Source organism: Amia ocellicauda, chromosome 16 (genome assembly GCF_036373705.1).
Source record: "Amia ocellicauda isolate fAmiCal2 chromosome 16, fAmiCal2.hap1, whole genome shotgun sequence".
Lineage (NCBI taxonomy): Eukaryota > Metazoa > Chordata > Actinopteri > Amiiformes > Amiidae > Amia > Amia ocellicauda.
Genome location: NC_089865.1, coordinates 18529920 through 18546227, shown reverse-complemented (window position 1 = coordinate 18546227; position 16308 = coordinate 18529920). Strand labels below are relative to the sequence as shown.

At 39.3% G+C, this 16308-nt stretch overlaps 1 protein-coding gene across 5 annotated transcripts in view; it reads left to right on the top strand.

Moving 5' to 3' along the window:
- The first annotated feature begins 95 nt into the window (after positions 1-95).
- The window catches only part of vps8 (VPS8 subunit of CORVET complex), a 183437-nt gene continuing 167224 nt past the window's right edge, over positions 96-16308 (top strand). For all 5 annotated transcript variants that reach the window (XR_010804780.1, XM_066688393.1, XM_066688391.1 and 2 more), the window contains exons 1-12: positions 96-262; positions 900-968; positions 1103-1233; positions 1335-1431; positions 1653-1685; positions 1945-1999; positions 3527-3651; positions 6916-7002; positions 7740-7807; positions 11123-11276; positions 12163-12222; positions 13307-13414. Coding sequence is in view for 4 of the 5 variants with exons in the window: in XM_066688393.1 (XP_066544490.1) it covers positions 191-262; positions 900-968; positions 1103-1233; positions 1335-1431; positions 1653-1685; positions 1945-1999; positions 3527-3651; positions 6916-7002; positions 7740-7807; positions 11123-11276; positions 12163-12222; positions 13307-13414 (1059 nt within the window). In the remaining variant the exon portion in view is untranslated. The remainder of the gene's footprint in view (positions 263-899; positions 969-1102; positions 1234-1334; positions 1432-1652; positions 1686-1944; positions 2000-3526; positions 3652-6915; positions 7003-7739; positions 7808-11122; positions 11277-12162; positions 12223-13306; positions 13415-16308) is intronic.

The following is a 16308-nucleotide window of genomic DNA, read 5'->3' as shown; positions in this document are numbered from 1 at the left end:
CGCTGGTACAATAAAATGAGTCAGAAGGGTAGGTTAAGCAATGTATTTTTTCTGCGGCGTCTGAGGCATGTGATATCCTGATGCGTCGTCACTTCCGCGTCAGCCATCGCGGTGTCCATGGCTGGACCAAAACAGCCGGATTCATAAATACTTATTTTAATCTTTTGTAAATATCGGCTACATCTGTGCCATGTCGGAGTCGCCAGAAACACGTAGCCTGGTGTCGGCTTCCTCTCAGCTCAATCTGATGGACATTGACGCGGTGAGCCCTCCTGTTAAGACCTCTGTTACTGTCCTTAATTCAGCTTTATGTGTTCATCTCTGCACACCCGACATCTTTCATCTTATTTGATCTTTGTGTGCTTTAATTGTGAAGCCGGACATGACGGTTTGCAATGCATAATGAGTTGTCTGCAGCTTTTCTCAAACAAATACACATATTATTGTATGGGAAATAGTAAAGACGTGGTGTTGGATAAGATTTTGACTTTGTGTCCATTGCCCACTTTCTGATGTCAGATATATAGTAGGACAAGTGATTTTTCTGCAATCTGTGGGTTTGGCTACAGTTATGCTCTCAGTTATAGTCCACAACTCTAGCATGGTTCATCGGTCTGAAATGTACAAGTAAGCTCAACTACGTCCCTTTGCTTGTTTGTGGAGATGAGGACCGGGGTTTACTTCTGATAAACTCAATTGGGATGCAATGCTATCCTTCCTAGTTTGTCCCTATATCACCCTTACCTTCACCGACAAAATATATTCATGCACCACTATGTTTGAATGAATGTTCTTGTATTTTACAAAACAGCAACATCATGGATATCCAAATTAATGCCACAGACGAGATGCTCATTCTCTTCCTAATAGGCACTATAATTAAGACTATTTGTTTACAGATAGATGACAAGGAGTTTGACATCCCTCAAGTAGACACCCCTCCCACGCTTGAAAGCATCTTGAATGAGGTAAGACATGTTGCTTTTCTCGCAATATATGCCATACACGGTAAAAACTCTACGTCAGTTTTTACTGCCATCGCCTTTCTTTATTAAGTACCTGTCTTCCTCATGGACAATATTTATGCTTTGGTGCTTTTCAGCCTGAGGATGAGGACGAACCCTTTATCCTGGAGGACACTTCCCTGCTGAACACGGAGAACATAGACACTCATTCCTGTGAGACCTCCTCTCTCGCCAGCTCGGACAGTGGAGACCGCACTCATTTTAAAAGGTGCGCTGGTTTTTCCCCGTTCATGGTCCTGCAGTGTATTCAGCTGCCAAAGCAGATGCGTGATACTGAGGTGACTGTATTGTCTTCCTATTGTCTTACAGAAGGAAGAAGTTAGCAGATTGCAGTGCCACCATCCATGGCTCAGTGCTCCGCCACAGCACGCTGAAGGGGATTTCTGCGCAGATTGTGTCAGCTGCTGTGAGTGTCTCGCATGCCTGGTTTATGTTTTTCTCTGCAGTTTGGGGGGGCTTCCTTCAAACATCTGCCTGAGGAGAACCAGTTTGTGTAACATATCGGCTTGTGTAAACATTGTAGTTCATTTCTTGACTGTTCCTGGTAAAGGTGTCACTGTGGCTGGAGAGGGGGAGAAGGGAAACAAAGTCTAATGATGGTTATATATATTTTGTTTCCTCTCTCAGGACAAAGTTGATGCTGGCTTGCCAACTGCCATAGTAAGTGATGCATTCCTTTTGTCAAATAGAGCATGCTGTACAGACCGAGTCATTCTCAACTCATCCTATCTGCAAGCAAACTGGAAACAATTGTGAATTTTGCAAAAGCAGTTGAGATAAGGCTTTGTCAGTGCCTGTTACTCATAAAGACTGACAACTCTTGCAACCTCTTAGATAAATTAGTCCCATATTGGCTTGTGGATTTGATTTATTCTTACACTGTAGCCCTGAGCAGCCTGTTTTTTTTATTTATTTGCAGACTGTATCCAATGTTATTGCAGTGGGGACTTCACATGGCCTTGCCCTGGTGTTTGGTGAGTGCAGACTGTAAGGTTGGCAGGATGTGTTTAATGTTGGGTAATACAAACAGAGAATCATGCGTAGAGGGGTGTGATTTGAAGCTCCATGCGTTGCCGAAGTCTGAGGTTGCTTATTATGCTATTTTCACATAGAAATGCTACCCCAAGCCCCTCAGATGTCTAGCGTAGTGCATCACTAAAAAAGTAAAAATTACTCTTAAACTTAATACATCCGCTTAATACAGCCTTTATTATAATATCATACGAAGAATTCTACGTTTTGATCTGCGTAAGATCCTTAGTATGGTCCCAGATCGCTTGCACCTTTAAAAGAAAAATATTTGTTTGTTTTGTCTTTGATTAAATATTAATGGATTGCAATCGCATACAGTACACTAGAGAGAAATGAAAGTATAAGTAACTTCATAGGGTTTATCACAAACTACAAGAGAACTATCACAATGTGCTGTCTGATTCAAAACCCTCACAGCGTCTGGGACCCAGATTTGGTTCTTGACTCTGCATGTTCTCCTGTGTCTATGTTGGTTTTCTCTGAGTCCTCTGGTTTGCTCCCACAGCCACAGGTTGATTGGCTACTCTAAATTGCCCTGGGTTCTGGTCACCATGTTTTCAGCAATGTGTTTTTCAAGGATGTAAGGATTCAAAAACAATATATTGGGTTGTGACAGGACTGTGTCACGGCTCTATTATAATCAAATGATGCCCATGTTTATATCTCTGCTTTTTTGGAATGTTTTCCTGCTGTCTTCTGGCTTTTGTGGGACTAACAGGAAAAGGTATGATAGCTTGCTCAATATCTATCCTTCACTTTGTGCTATCTTAAATAGGCTTCAAAAGCTTTGTCTTGTCATGGGCATTGTAATAAGAACAAGCAGAAAGCATCAGCTTCTAGGACTGAGCATGATGTAAGTGTTGTTGTTGTTTTTATTTCCCCCGTGAGCATTGTGCTTGTGATGCCAGTTAAGCTGTCAGTATTTTTGGCTCAATTTCATTGTTCACTGTTACATTATTGTAGATAAAGATTTAAAAAGAGCATTTATTTTACTTGGCGGCTTTCACATACAAATAAGTTTCTCCTTTAAATCAAAATTCAGGTCAGGGCAAGGTCAGCAACTGGGCAATTCAAGAACTAGCCTCTCAAATTGACGTTTCTCCTATTTCTGTGCTCGATTAGCCTACATATGCTACAGTTTCCACTAGTGCTATTCAGGACTTGGTGATGGAGGGATTACAGTAGCTAGGTTTTGCGTACTGTCTGATTTGCTTTGGGATTTGGAGGAAAGCTCTAGAGCGGGTGATGTATGTTATCTGCAAACAGTAAGCAGTGGAATTGGGTCATACTCCCACTATAAGCATGGAGAGGAGGTTTCTGGAACCAGAGCCGCCTTCACACTAGCACCTAAAATAAGTCTGTTTGCAAAAGGCTTACATGGGCATGAAATGTGAGCATCCAGATCTGATGTTATTTGTGTTTTTTTTTTTTTTTTTTTCTTTCCTGAATTGTCATCTTTATCTCCATAGACCCCAACCAGGCTTTGCGTCTGTGTCTTGGTAGCACGGCGGTGGGGGCGCAGTATGGAGCGGTGTCGGCCCTCAGCATCAACCATGACTGTACCAGGCTGCTCTGTGGCTTTGCCAAAGGACAGGTATAGTGCAGTGCCCCGTCCAAGGCACAGGTCATAAAATCTGCTCTAACCTTGTGTATTGCATTGCTGGTCAACAGGAATATAACCCAGGTCTTTGAATGCCAACCACATCAAGGCATTCTTACAGTTATTAGTAGCGTTTCCAAAACCGGGAGAAAATTCCAGGCCCGGGTTTTTGGAGTTTAAAATGTATAAACCCGGGCTCCCCGCGCCACCCGGGCTTGATGACAAATTTCATAGGCATATAAATTGGAAAAATAAGCAATATGGAAACAAAAATAAGTACATAAAAAAACACTAAGCTCACTCTAAACTTTTCTGATGACTCTCTCTCCTCTCTTTCACAAAAGCAATTATACAACGCTCAGCGCAGTGTCCGAGCCACGGCACCTTTCAGGTGCACGCCACACCCTGTCACACACTGTTGGGCACATCAAACTAATTAGTTGACTGAACTCCTGAAATCTTATTTTTTTTCCCCTTATTTTATTCATTAAACTAGAAACCCAGGCTATATCAACAAGGTAATGCTAAATAAGTAAAATAATAAACGCCTTTTTTGTGTCTGTATTTTATGTAGAGCTGAAATTAAACACAAACTCAGTTATACTGCATTATTATAATAATAATTATTATTATTATTATTTATTTATTCACATAGTTATGTATTGATCATTTCTATAAACTGAAGCTTGTAAAGCCTTGTAGAGCCCCCAGCTGTTTGCAATACCTTGTTTGGATACTTTTTGCATTTGGCTGATTGGCCGTTTACCAAAGAACCAAAGCGAGGTTGAATCGGAAAAATACTCCTTGTATTTTGCAATAGTGCTCAATTATATTGTAGGTTTTGCCGACAGGTTACTGAATGAACATTCCCGCTTCAATCTTCTCACCGAATGAAAAAATACATGAAAGAATACTGAATAACTGTTGTGCTATGCATGCAAGTATGATTTTTTTTTTTTTTTTTTCTTCAAACCGGTTTTATACCTATGCCAAACCTGGGGTTTAGAAATCGTCCGGGTTGCCCGGGTTTTCGGTTCCCCCGGGTCCCCGGGCTTGAAACACTAGTCGGGGTTCCCACGGTCATGGAAAAGTCATGGTCATGGAAAATGTCCAAAATATAAAAAGTCATGGAAAATGACGTTCTTGTACTACAAGATTATGTCATTCTGAACAGAATCTGACCATTCAGCCAGTAATTTCACAGTATTTAATAAGGTGATCAAAAAAGGTTTTACTATAGCCTACATCAGCGGTTTTGAAATAATCAAATTTTATTTATTGAATAGAACAATATGTATTATTATTATTTACTTGATTTAAAATAAAATATGCATATCATACATTTGGCTACTTAATTTGAATGCAACGGACACTTCATAAAGTTTGAGCATTTAATGTAGGCAGTGTTTCTCAGCCCAGGTCCTGAAAACCACTGTCTCTTCTAATGTTCTCTCGCCTGCTCTTTCAGCTCTTGGTTATTTAAGCAAACCTGTAATTGAGCAAATTAAGTGATTAATTTGACATTCGCCAGGACCAGTGTTGAGAACCCCTGTCTACATTAAATGCTCAAACTTTATGAAGTGTCTATTGCATTAAAATTAAGTAGCCAAATGTATGATATGCATATTTTATTTTAAATCAAGTAAATAATAATAATAATACATATTGTTCTATTCAAGAAATAAAATTTTATTTCAAAACCACAAACAAGTTCTACAGAAGTTACCAATATACACTGTTTATCCCAAAGCTCACTTTTGCAGAGTTTCTTTCTTGCTTTCTACGTGCTGCTTTATTGTCAGCTCCAGCACTGTCCTCAATGGTTCAATGCTGACCAACCTCCGTGTGAGCCAATCATACAGCGGGATATTAAACACATGACCTCCAGCAAGTGTCTGTGTGAGTTGTGCTGACAAGATCATGTCATAATATCAAACAAGCTTGTGAAGTAGTGTTTCATAATAAATAATTACCAATAAGAAACTGAAAATAACATTGAGTGTGTAAAATGCGTATAAAACTCCTCAAACACAACAATCTTGTAAGTTATTGGTGAAAATCATTATTTATATATTTTTTTTAGAAAAAATTAAAGCTTCAAAGTTTAAAACAAAGCAGTCGTCTAAAAGCAGCGTACGAGAGGATTACTGTAGGCCCCTACTGAACTGTTTTTATTTTATTAATTAAACTGATGTATAGTAGTTTATATTCAAGGCAATTCAGAATTACTGCTAAAATCATTTAAATAGATTGTTCATGTTGTTTTGTATGGTTTCTATTGTAATTAACATGTATACTACATATACATTGATCAGACAGTACTAGGTTCAATTTTGCATGTACATCTTTGTGTTTATTAGTGGATGGTAGTATGTTTTATTAAAGTGGGTGGATTGGATGGCTGTAAGGGGAGGAGGAAGCCGTCATGAAAAAAGCTGATTATGTGGTTCTTTCCTGTTGTGTTTATCAATATCCTCATTATTTTCTGTGTACATTTCCAACTTTCCAGCATTTTTGTTGTAAACGAATAAATAATTTAGTCATGGAAAATCAGAAAATTATCATGGAAAAGTCATGAATAAAAAAAAAAAAAAATCTGATTTCTGTGGGAACCCTGACTAGTTATTAGTATTAAAAATAAATGGTAGAACCAGCCTGATTACATGTTTTTGCTTCATGCAAGTTAAAATTCAAGTGTAAATGGAGTAGGTCTGTTGATTTTGAGGAGAGACGATTGGGACACAGGGTTGTTGTGTGTCCTGAGCGAGGCTGCTCTTGGTTTTGTTCAGGAACAGAAAGAGGACACTGGCACCTCAGTGCAGTTCATGACATATATGTACACTTTTCAGGTCTCCATTTTCTACTTCCTGATTTCACATCTTTGTACAGAATGTCTAAAATAAGAAAATGAAATTTGCACTTTCCTTTTGGCTCCTGAGAGCTGCCAACAAAGTTATGAAGCCTTCACTTTTGAAAGATAAAAGCAAAGCCTAGGGGGGTGTGGAATGTGAGAAGTATTAGTCAAAGTCAAAACTTCTTTATTATCCCTGAAAAATGAAATGTACACAGACCATACAATCAATTGCTTCACTTCATGATTGTTATATCATTTTACCTGCAAGGTTGGTGCTGCCCTAATAAATAAGAACATACATACAGTTGGTTTTGCCTTAAACAGTATTGGCAGAGTAATAAAAGTCAAACCTTTTGAGTGTTATTTGTATTTATTGGCCTGTTTGTATCTATGTGTAAACCCAGATCACCATGTGGGATTTGGCCAATGGAAAGCTGCTAAGGACCATCACAGATGCCCATCCTCCAGGGACTGCTGTCCTGCACGTCAAGGTAACTCTTCGTAATCATCCCCGGAAATTCTGCCCACTTATTGAAGGGGTTTGCCAACCCCTGATGGCTGTCTCGTTAGGTGCTACACAGCACAAGCTTCCCAGCCTCATGCCAAGGCAGTGCCACTGGCTTTTCACTGTGCTGTACTTCACAACAGAGAACTTTTTACAAGCACTGCATCATTAACAGCAAAAATAAGGTATCCATCCTGTTTGCCATTTCTGTGCACTGGATGATTGGTGCTGTTTGTTCTGTTGCGCGAGTGACATGAGATCCAGGACCATAGAGATTTGGAAACCTGGGTGTTGTAGAACTGCAGGGACACAAATGAAAAGCAATGTACTGATATTGCTGTAATTCAATGAAAAGCAGCTGGAGAGAAAAAAGTCCTGCGAGAGATTCAACAGCTTGAGAAATCTGTAAAGACGAGAAATGATACTTATTTTCTCTTGTGCTGGTTTGTATCAGTTTCTATCATCACTTATGTCTCTGTTTCATAATTTGTTTACTTCTGCCCATAACGAGAGACCAGAGAATTGTAACTATTGCTCTTTTAAATTTGAGAAACGTGAATTAACCCGAGATCTTACTTTTAAAACAACTTAAAAGGCTACTACGATTTGTAAGCTAGCAAAGAAACAATCAAAACCTGATCTTTTTTTCAAGATTCAAAACTGGAAAAAGTCTTCTATAGTTATATTTTATAACTAAAGCTAATGCACTTTGATTTCCCTTAGTTCACAGATGACCCAACACTTGCTGTGTGCAATGACAGCGGAGGATCCGTGTTTGAGCTGACCTTCAAGTAAGACCCCTTCTATAGCTGACAAAAATCAGATGATGAGCTTTGTATGATCCAACTCTGTGTGTATTTTAAGTTTCTAATGGTTTGAATACGAGCCCTATTACATTATTACTGGATCCTGGCAGCAATAGCAGTATTGCTTACCTTCATTTGGTGCTCTCATTTGGCATGTATTTCAATATTATGGAAGAACTAAGCTTGTATGTTTGCCATACTGAAATAAATTAAATTAATGAAATTAGAATGAAACGCATTGAAAATCAGTGGCACAATAATCAGACTAGAAAATAACAGAATTTCCAGTGCACACTCAGGAATATTATCTTAAATATATTAATGTTTCAAGACAAATCTATTTTAAGTGTATTGAGTTTTTAAAAACACAGATCTTCCTCTTTAGTATGGCAAACATTGATACAGATCTGTAACAGAGCTCACACCTGTCAGCTTGGAATCCTGTCTGGTGCTGCTATAAAACTAAAATGGAAACTAAACTTCTTTAAAAGAAGGAAAACGGCTGGTCTGACAGCTTCCCATTATCAGTCATAAAACACAATCTGACTGGAACACATCGAACAAGTGGCAAACAATTTCACGGTTCTCATTTTTCATTAAAGCAGGAAAAGGAATAAAGAATTGCAGCCCTTTCTGTTAATGAGGCTCCTAGTTTTGATGCTTGTAGTCTACATTATGAGCAGCAGGGGGCAGGGATGCATTGCGATTGTGTGTCAGTTAGTGCAGCCAGTGTCAGGCAGCACAGCCATGAGTATCTTGCAGGAACACACCCCCAAGCCCCAAAAACAGATTTCAGCTTGGCAAACTTATCTTAATAGCAATGTATTTTCCTTTGTGCGGAATTAGAATAATATAAGTGGCTAAACTGTTTTTATGAAAGTACAGCCCTGTTTAAGACATCTTAATGAAGTCAATAAAAATAACTCTTGGATGTGAAATCCTCTCTGAGACTAATGGGCCTGGCTTTGTGATGAACAGCCTGTGACTGCGTACATTTTTTAACCTTTGTTATAATCTGTTATTTCACTTACTATCTGTCTGTTTCTGTGACTCCAATTAGAGTAAGTCATCCAAACGGATATCCCTGTCTGAGCAGATGCATGACTGATACTAACCCAAGCCAATTCACCTTCAAAAACGGATACCATCTATAGATAAAAACATGAATTAAATGTTTAATCATGTTCTTCTGATATTAATTGATGTTGATAGTATAATGATAACTGCATTTCTCATTGCATGGATCTGTTTGAGCAAAGCAAGATGAAATTACTGTCAATCACTCTCCAGTGTTTTGTTTCTGTATTTTTCTAATGGGTCTAAATCTATTGGTTGCTTGGCCTTTATTTTAATTAGTGTTTAGAGTAATGAAAGCTGATTTTACTTCCTAAAATACATGCACAACATACACATAAACAACGCTTTCTTATATTATTGGTTATAGTTGTAGTCTATATGAAGAGAGCTTATATCTGTATTCTATTTTGAGTTGTTACTCTGATGCTGTGGACAGCCCTCAGCATTAGCCTGGGTAAAGGAGCATTTCAGGGTCCTTTCTTGGTTGTTCCTCTTGTTAAGTTCTTGATAGGCAACATCCATGCTCTGTTCGAATTCATACACAGAAGGTGCCGAGGTGTGAAACCTGAAATACAATTCTTTTACATCACATTATTTAAAAGATCAGCAAAAGCAATCTGAACAAACCTTTTTTTTATTTTACTGAACACACTTCATTGTGGCAGTCACTACTGGTTATTTGACTCCCGAATCGAATCCGAAGAGATGCATCTCTCGTCATGCTCTGTTTACTCTTCCGTGCCTCCTTTTTTTCCATGTATATACACTCACCTAAAGGATTATTAGGAACACCTGTTCAATTTCTCATTAATGCAATTATCTAACCAACCAATCACATGGCAGTTGCTTCAATGCATTTAGGGGTGTGGTCCTGGTCAAGACAATCTCCTGAACTCCAAACTGAATGTCTGAATGGGAAAGAAAGGTGATTTAAGCAATTTTGAGCGTGGCATGGTTGTTGGTGCCAGACGGGCCGGTCTGAGTATTTCACAATGTGCTCAGTTACTGGGATTTTGACGCACAACCATTTCTAGGGTTTACAAAGAATGGTGTGAAAAGGGAAAAACATCCAGTATGCGGCAGTCCTGTGGGCGAAAATGCCTTGTTGATGCTAGAGGTCAGAGGAGAATGGGCCGACTGATTCAAGCTGATAGAAGAGCAACTTTGACTGAAATAACCCATCGTTACAACCGAGGTATGCAGCAAAGCATTTGTGAAGCCACAACATGTACAACCTTGAGGCGGATGGGCTACAACAGCAGAAGACCCCACCGGGTACCACTCATCTCCACTACAAATAGGAAAAAGAGGCTACAATTTGCACAAGCTCACCAAAATTGGACAGTTGAAGACAGGAAAAATGTTGCCTGGTCTGATGAGTCTCGATTTCTGTTGAGACATTCAGATGGTAGAGTCAGAATTTGACGTAAACAGAATGAGAACATGGATCCATCATGCCTTGTTACCACTGTGCAGGCTGGTGGTGGTGGTGTAATGGTGTGGGGGATGTTTTCTTGGCACACTTTAGGCCCCTTAGTGCCAATTGGGCATCGTTTAAATGCCACGGCCTACCTGAGCATTGTTTCTGAACATGTCCATCCCTTTATGACCACCATGTACCCATCCTCTGATGGCTACTTCCAGCAGGATAATGCACCATGTCACAAAGGTCCAATCATTTCAAATTGGTTTCTTGAACATGACAATGAGTTCACTGTACTAAACTGGCCCCCACAGTCACCAGATCTCAACCCAATAGAGCATCTTTGGGATGTGGTGGAACGGGAGCTTCGTGCCCTGGATGTGCATCCCACAAATCTCCATCAACTGCAAGATGCTATCCTATCAATATGGGCCAACATTTCTAAAGAATGCTTTCAGCACCTTGTTGAATCAAGGCAGTTCTGAAGGCAAAAGGGGGTCAAACACAGTATTAGTATGGTGTTCCTAATAATCCTTTAGGTGAGTGTATTATTATAATGTTTATTTTTCATGTATGTTGCAGCACTGCGAGCAAGAAGCATCGTCTGACTTGGTGTCGTTCCATTAAGAAAGAGTAGTCTGGCAGTTTGTTTAGATGAGCTTCTTATTTGCTGCAGTTATGATTTTTAAAGACATTTCATTTAGTGCAGCTCTATGCCGTCTCCTATTTCTATCCTGAGGGGAATGCTGGGAGGCCTTGTCTGTCTCACTCTGCTTCTCCCTGTGTTGTGCGTGTTACAGGAGGGTCATGGGGATGAGGACATGCGAGTCTCGCTGCCTGTTCAGTGGCTCGAAGGGGGAGGTGTGCTGCGTCGAGCCCCTACACGCCAGGGCCGATCTCCGGGACCACCCTATCGCCCAGTACTCCCTGCTGGCCATGGCCTCTCTCACCAAGGTACTGCTACACCCCAGTACCAGGGTCTTCTGCTGGAAAGCCACCAGTGTGAAATGAGCCCAATAAAGTGCAGAACTATCTGGTCATGTCCAGAATGAGAGTGACCCTCTAATATGTGCTTGAATGAATCTCAATAGGCTCTCTTGCACATCGTTTGGCATCTTCTGTCACATTGTTGTTCATGTATTTGTGTGCAGTGACTTTTTTTTGAAGAAAATGTTCAGCAACTCTGAATGGATTTATTTTATTTGGTTTGTATTGAAGCAGCACTGATGGATATTCATATTGAACATTTTTGCTTTTCATCTGAAAATGTGGCAAGTCTTACTGGTAATATACATCAGACATTAACAAGTATTACTATTTTAAGGAGGGAATCTAGGCAAATGACAGACTACTTATGTCAATTGATAATGAGTGACTTTAACTCTTGGGATAGTATCATAGATATGTTAAATATTTAATTTTATCTTGCTGCTTTTGCCTTCCAGTATCTTACACTCTGGAAATAAATCCTGGGGCGATTTCACCTTAAAGGGAAGACAGCCCTTTAGGCAGCCACACACAAATGGCTTTACTAATATAAACAGGGGTCAGTTGCATTAACATTGACTAAGTCTCTGTCTTAGTATAATTATAAGTAATACTAACGATAAACACTTAGTCTTTCCTTAGACTGTTCTTACTTAGTCAATTATGCAGTGCATTTTGTGAATTGTAAGACGTTTTAGGAAGAAAAAATGTGTGAGGCTTCTCTTAAACAGCGATGTTCACAGTAACTGAAAATCTGTGCTTGTTCTAGGAATATCATGCAGAATAAAATATACTTTTGTGGATTTTTTTTGCAGTGATGAAGGTCATGACCTGTCCACTCTTTGTGTTTCAGATTTTAGTCATTGGGTTAAAACCGTCCCTAAAAGTGTGGATGACATTTCCCTATGGCAAGGTATGTACTGTCCTGTTGCAAATGTTTCTGACTCAGTCATCACCTCAATAATTGTAAGAATTACATTATTGTGAAATTAGTAAACATTTATATAAATATAAACAAATAAAACATTCTTAGACTCAAGTGTATTTGTTTGTTACATGTGTATTATCTTATTTAACTACTGGTTTATTGAGATTGACCTGCTGTTATTTACAGTGGCTGATGCATTTGCAGTTGGAGTTGCTCTTCAGTCTTTTATAAAGCTGGATGTTAATGGATGTTGCATCCCTTTTTATCATATTAAATTATTTTTTTTGAAACGCAAATGATAATAGCCACCCCTGATTTGTACCATTTCTCAAGCAAGCCCTGTCTGACACGTGGGAGTGTTTTCTCTTGTGTTTCTTAAAGTAAGTGACACTGAGAAACAGAAATAGCAGCACTCAATTTGAAAGCTTTATGAGTTTAACATTTAGAATGCTATTAAGCAGAATGTCACTTCCATTATTTTTCTGGAGGGGCGTTATTTACCGAAGTATTAGTTTTGTCAAAATGAGTTGCGTTTTAATGTAATATGTCATTTATTCTCTGCCGCAGAAAAGCCAAAGCGACTTTTCACTTTCATTAATGCAGATTAACTCTTTTGAATTCACATTAACCTTTTTGTGATCCATGATATTGGGACTCCTTTCTTTTCCCAAGAAGCAAGAACAAAAAATAAATCCTAGTTTTTCACTTGTTAAAGCTTTCAGTAATCCTCAAATACCGAAAGATAAGCTCAGAAACAGTGACTGTTATTTCTAAGTAATCTTATGAGAACCATGCAAGTCACGCCATGAATTTTAGGTCCTACTACTCATAAGACACAAGCAGCTGTCATTTTACAGGTTCTATTAAAAGTTGTTGTATCCAAGCCCTTAACTGCCAGCAACATTGCAAAATGTATACACACAGCCATTATTTGCAATCCATTTATTTAAATAATTGCTAGCATTTACAATCTGTGCTGTTATATTGAAGTTAAACACTGTTTACAGAACAATGAAATTGTTCTGATCTAGTGTTCCTGTGTGTTTGATTGTGTTGTTGTGTTGTACAGACAGACCCCGCTAGTGTACCCCAGCTGGCCTGGCAGTTTGTCGCAGTACAAAAGGCTGTCAACCCCATGCTGGTCTTCTGCAGGGGAGATGTTGTCCATTTCCTTCTAGTAAGTATTGCCTTCAATCCAACACTTTACATTTATAAGCATTTTAATAGTCTAACTCTTGAGTATTATCTCTGAGCCAGGTTAGAAATCTCATTATGTAGTGCTGTTAACAAAGCTGGTATCCGTTTTCCAAGAAAAGCACGTATATTAATTTCATACAAACCTCAAGAAATTAATGCATCCATTTTGATCCTTCTCTCATGCGAGGTACTTAGATTGAACTTGAATATTCAGTTAGAATCCCACTGAACTGAGAACTTGAGGCTCGGGTTGGGGGCGGTATACCATAAAAAACGATATACCGGTATTTATTTACGGACCGGTTTGGACTTTTACTATACCTTCATATCGGTATTTTAAAGTTTTTAATAATTTACTATTTACTGTGTCATTGAGTCATAGCATTCAGCTACCAATAAACTGGATCGTGTTCGCATATCCCACAACTTGCTGCGCTCGCTTCTTGAGACTGCGCTGTCTGACATGAGATGCATCTGATCAAAAATGCAGATAGTGTTTGTGTAACGCAAATTTCCACAGGTCTGCGCAGATCTGCACAGCTCCACCAATGGGATAGGTTGGATCATGCAAATCTGCGCAGAACTGCGCACATCTGCACTACAAGAACGGGACCACCTTTGCAAACCATGCAGAAATCAATGTAATTGGAAGATTTATTATTTTTATGTTAGTTATTTTAAAAAATAGAATTGCCAGTCATTTAAGTAACAACTTAATTATTGTGCATCATAGATTTACATTCAATTTTTAAAAATAATTGATTTAATTATGTAATAAAGCATTGACAAGTGTTGCTCTAGAATTCTATATCTATGACATTCGCCTCCGCTAACAAGGGGACTGTAGTAGTTTTCATTCAGCTTAACACGTCCCTCTTGATTTCTGCATAATCTTTTGTCTGAAAGCCACAGCTCGCTTCCTGCAGCAGCTTCTCAGAGCTGTGCTGGGCTGCTAGATTCTGCGCAGATTTCTGTGGCTGGGTCTTAGTGGCGTCACGCAGAAACACTGCAGTAACACGCATCTCTGAGTCTCTGCGCAGATCTGCGCTTCTCGAACGCGACCCTTGTTCTGGAATTAATGCGCCTCAGCCAGATATCGAAAGGGGACAAAAGAAAGGGGACAAAACTGAGCCAGGAAATTACAGACCAGTCAGTCTCACCTGCATCACCTGTAAAATGTTGGAAAAAATGATTAAACAGAAAATAGAGGAGTATCTTAATGAAAACCATATTCTTGGAGATAGTCAACATGAGTTTAGACGAGGCAGATCATGTCTTACTAATTTATTAGAATTTTTTGAACATGCAACTGCAGCTGTAGATCAGAAAGCATATGATATGATATACTTAGATTTTCAGAAAGCTTTGATAAGGTTCCACACCAAAGACTGATCCTCAGATTGGAAGCTGTAGGCATTCAGGGTAATGTAAGTAGATGGATTATGAACTGGTTGATGTATAGGAAACGGAGGGTGTCGATTAGAGGAGTTGCTTCTAACTGGAGTGAGGTTGTTAGTGGAGTTCCACAGGGATCAGTACTAGGGCCTTTGCAGTTTCTAATCTATATTAATGATCTGGACTCTGGGATAGTTAGCAAACTTGTCAAATTTGCAGATGATACTAAAATAGGTGGCTCAGCAGATACAATCTTCGCAGCACAGGATATTCAAAGGGACTTAGATAACATTCAGTTGTGGGCCGACACCTGGCAGACGAAATTCAATGTGGACAAGTGCAAGGTAATACATGCAGGTAACAGAAATGTCCACTATAATTACACTATGGGAGGAATAGAACTGGATGAAGTAACGCATGAGAAAGATCTAGGAGTCTATGTGGACTCCTCACTTTCTCCATCCAAACAATGTGGGGAAGCAATAAAAAAGGCAAACAGAATGCTAGGGTATATTGTCAAAAGTGTAGAATTTAAAACAAGGGAAGTAATGTTGAGACTGTACAGTGCACTAGTTAGATCTCATCTGGATACTGTGTACAGTTATGGACTCCACACTTCAAGAAAGATATCGCTGCTCTAGAGGCAGTTCAGAGGAGAGCAACCAGACTTATTCCAGGTCTGATGGGAATGTCCTACTGAGAGACTGAGGGAACTGAACCTTTTCACCCTGGAACAGAGGAGACTACGTGGGGACTTGACCCAAGTCTTCAAAATCATGAAAGGCATCGACCACATCAAACCAGGGGAGCTCTTCCAGATCAGTAGGGACACACGCACCCGGGGACACAAATGGAAATTGGGCTACAAGGCATTCAAAACGGAAAACAGGAGACGCTTCTTTACACAGAGAGTAGTCACAATCTGGAACAAACTCCCCAGCGATGTGGTAGATGCTGAAAATTTGAGAACATTTAAAAATAGACTGGATAGGATCTTTGGATCACTTAGTTATTAATGGACACCAAACGAGCATGATGGGTCACATGGCCTCCTCTCATTTGTAAACTTTCTTATGTTCTTATAAGCTCCATGTGTATTGTGTGTTGACAAACAAACAAACAAATGTGATCAATGCACAATCAATGAAGACGAGATGGAGGAGAGGAGTGTGGCTGAAACTTAACAGAAACGTGGTGACCCCTGTGAATCTGTCCTGAATAAAGGTGCGTCGTTGATAGTGTGGACATGATTTGGTTTCAAGACAACTGACACAGAACAGGAAACGTAATTCAATGTCAGATGTCCTATTATTTTTGCTTTATGAACAGTATAAAATGGCCATTAAAAATACCGTCATACAGTCAAGAATGTGAAAAATACCGCAATATTGTATTTTGGCCATATCGCCCAGCCCTACTTGAGGCCAATTTGTCTTAATTTGGTCGAGGGGATTTCTTGTGTTTGCTCGATGATTTCCT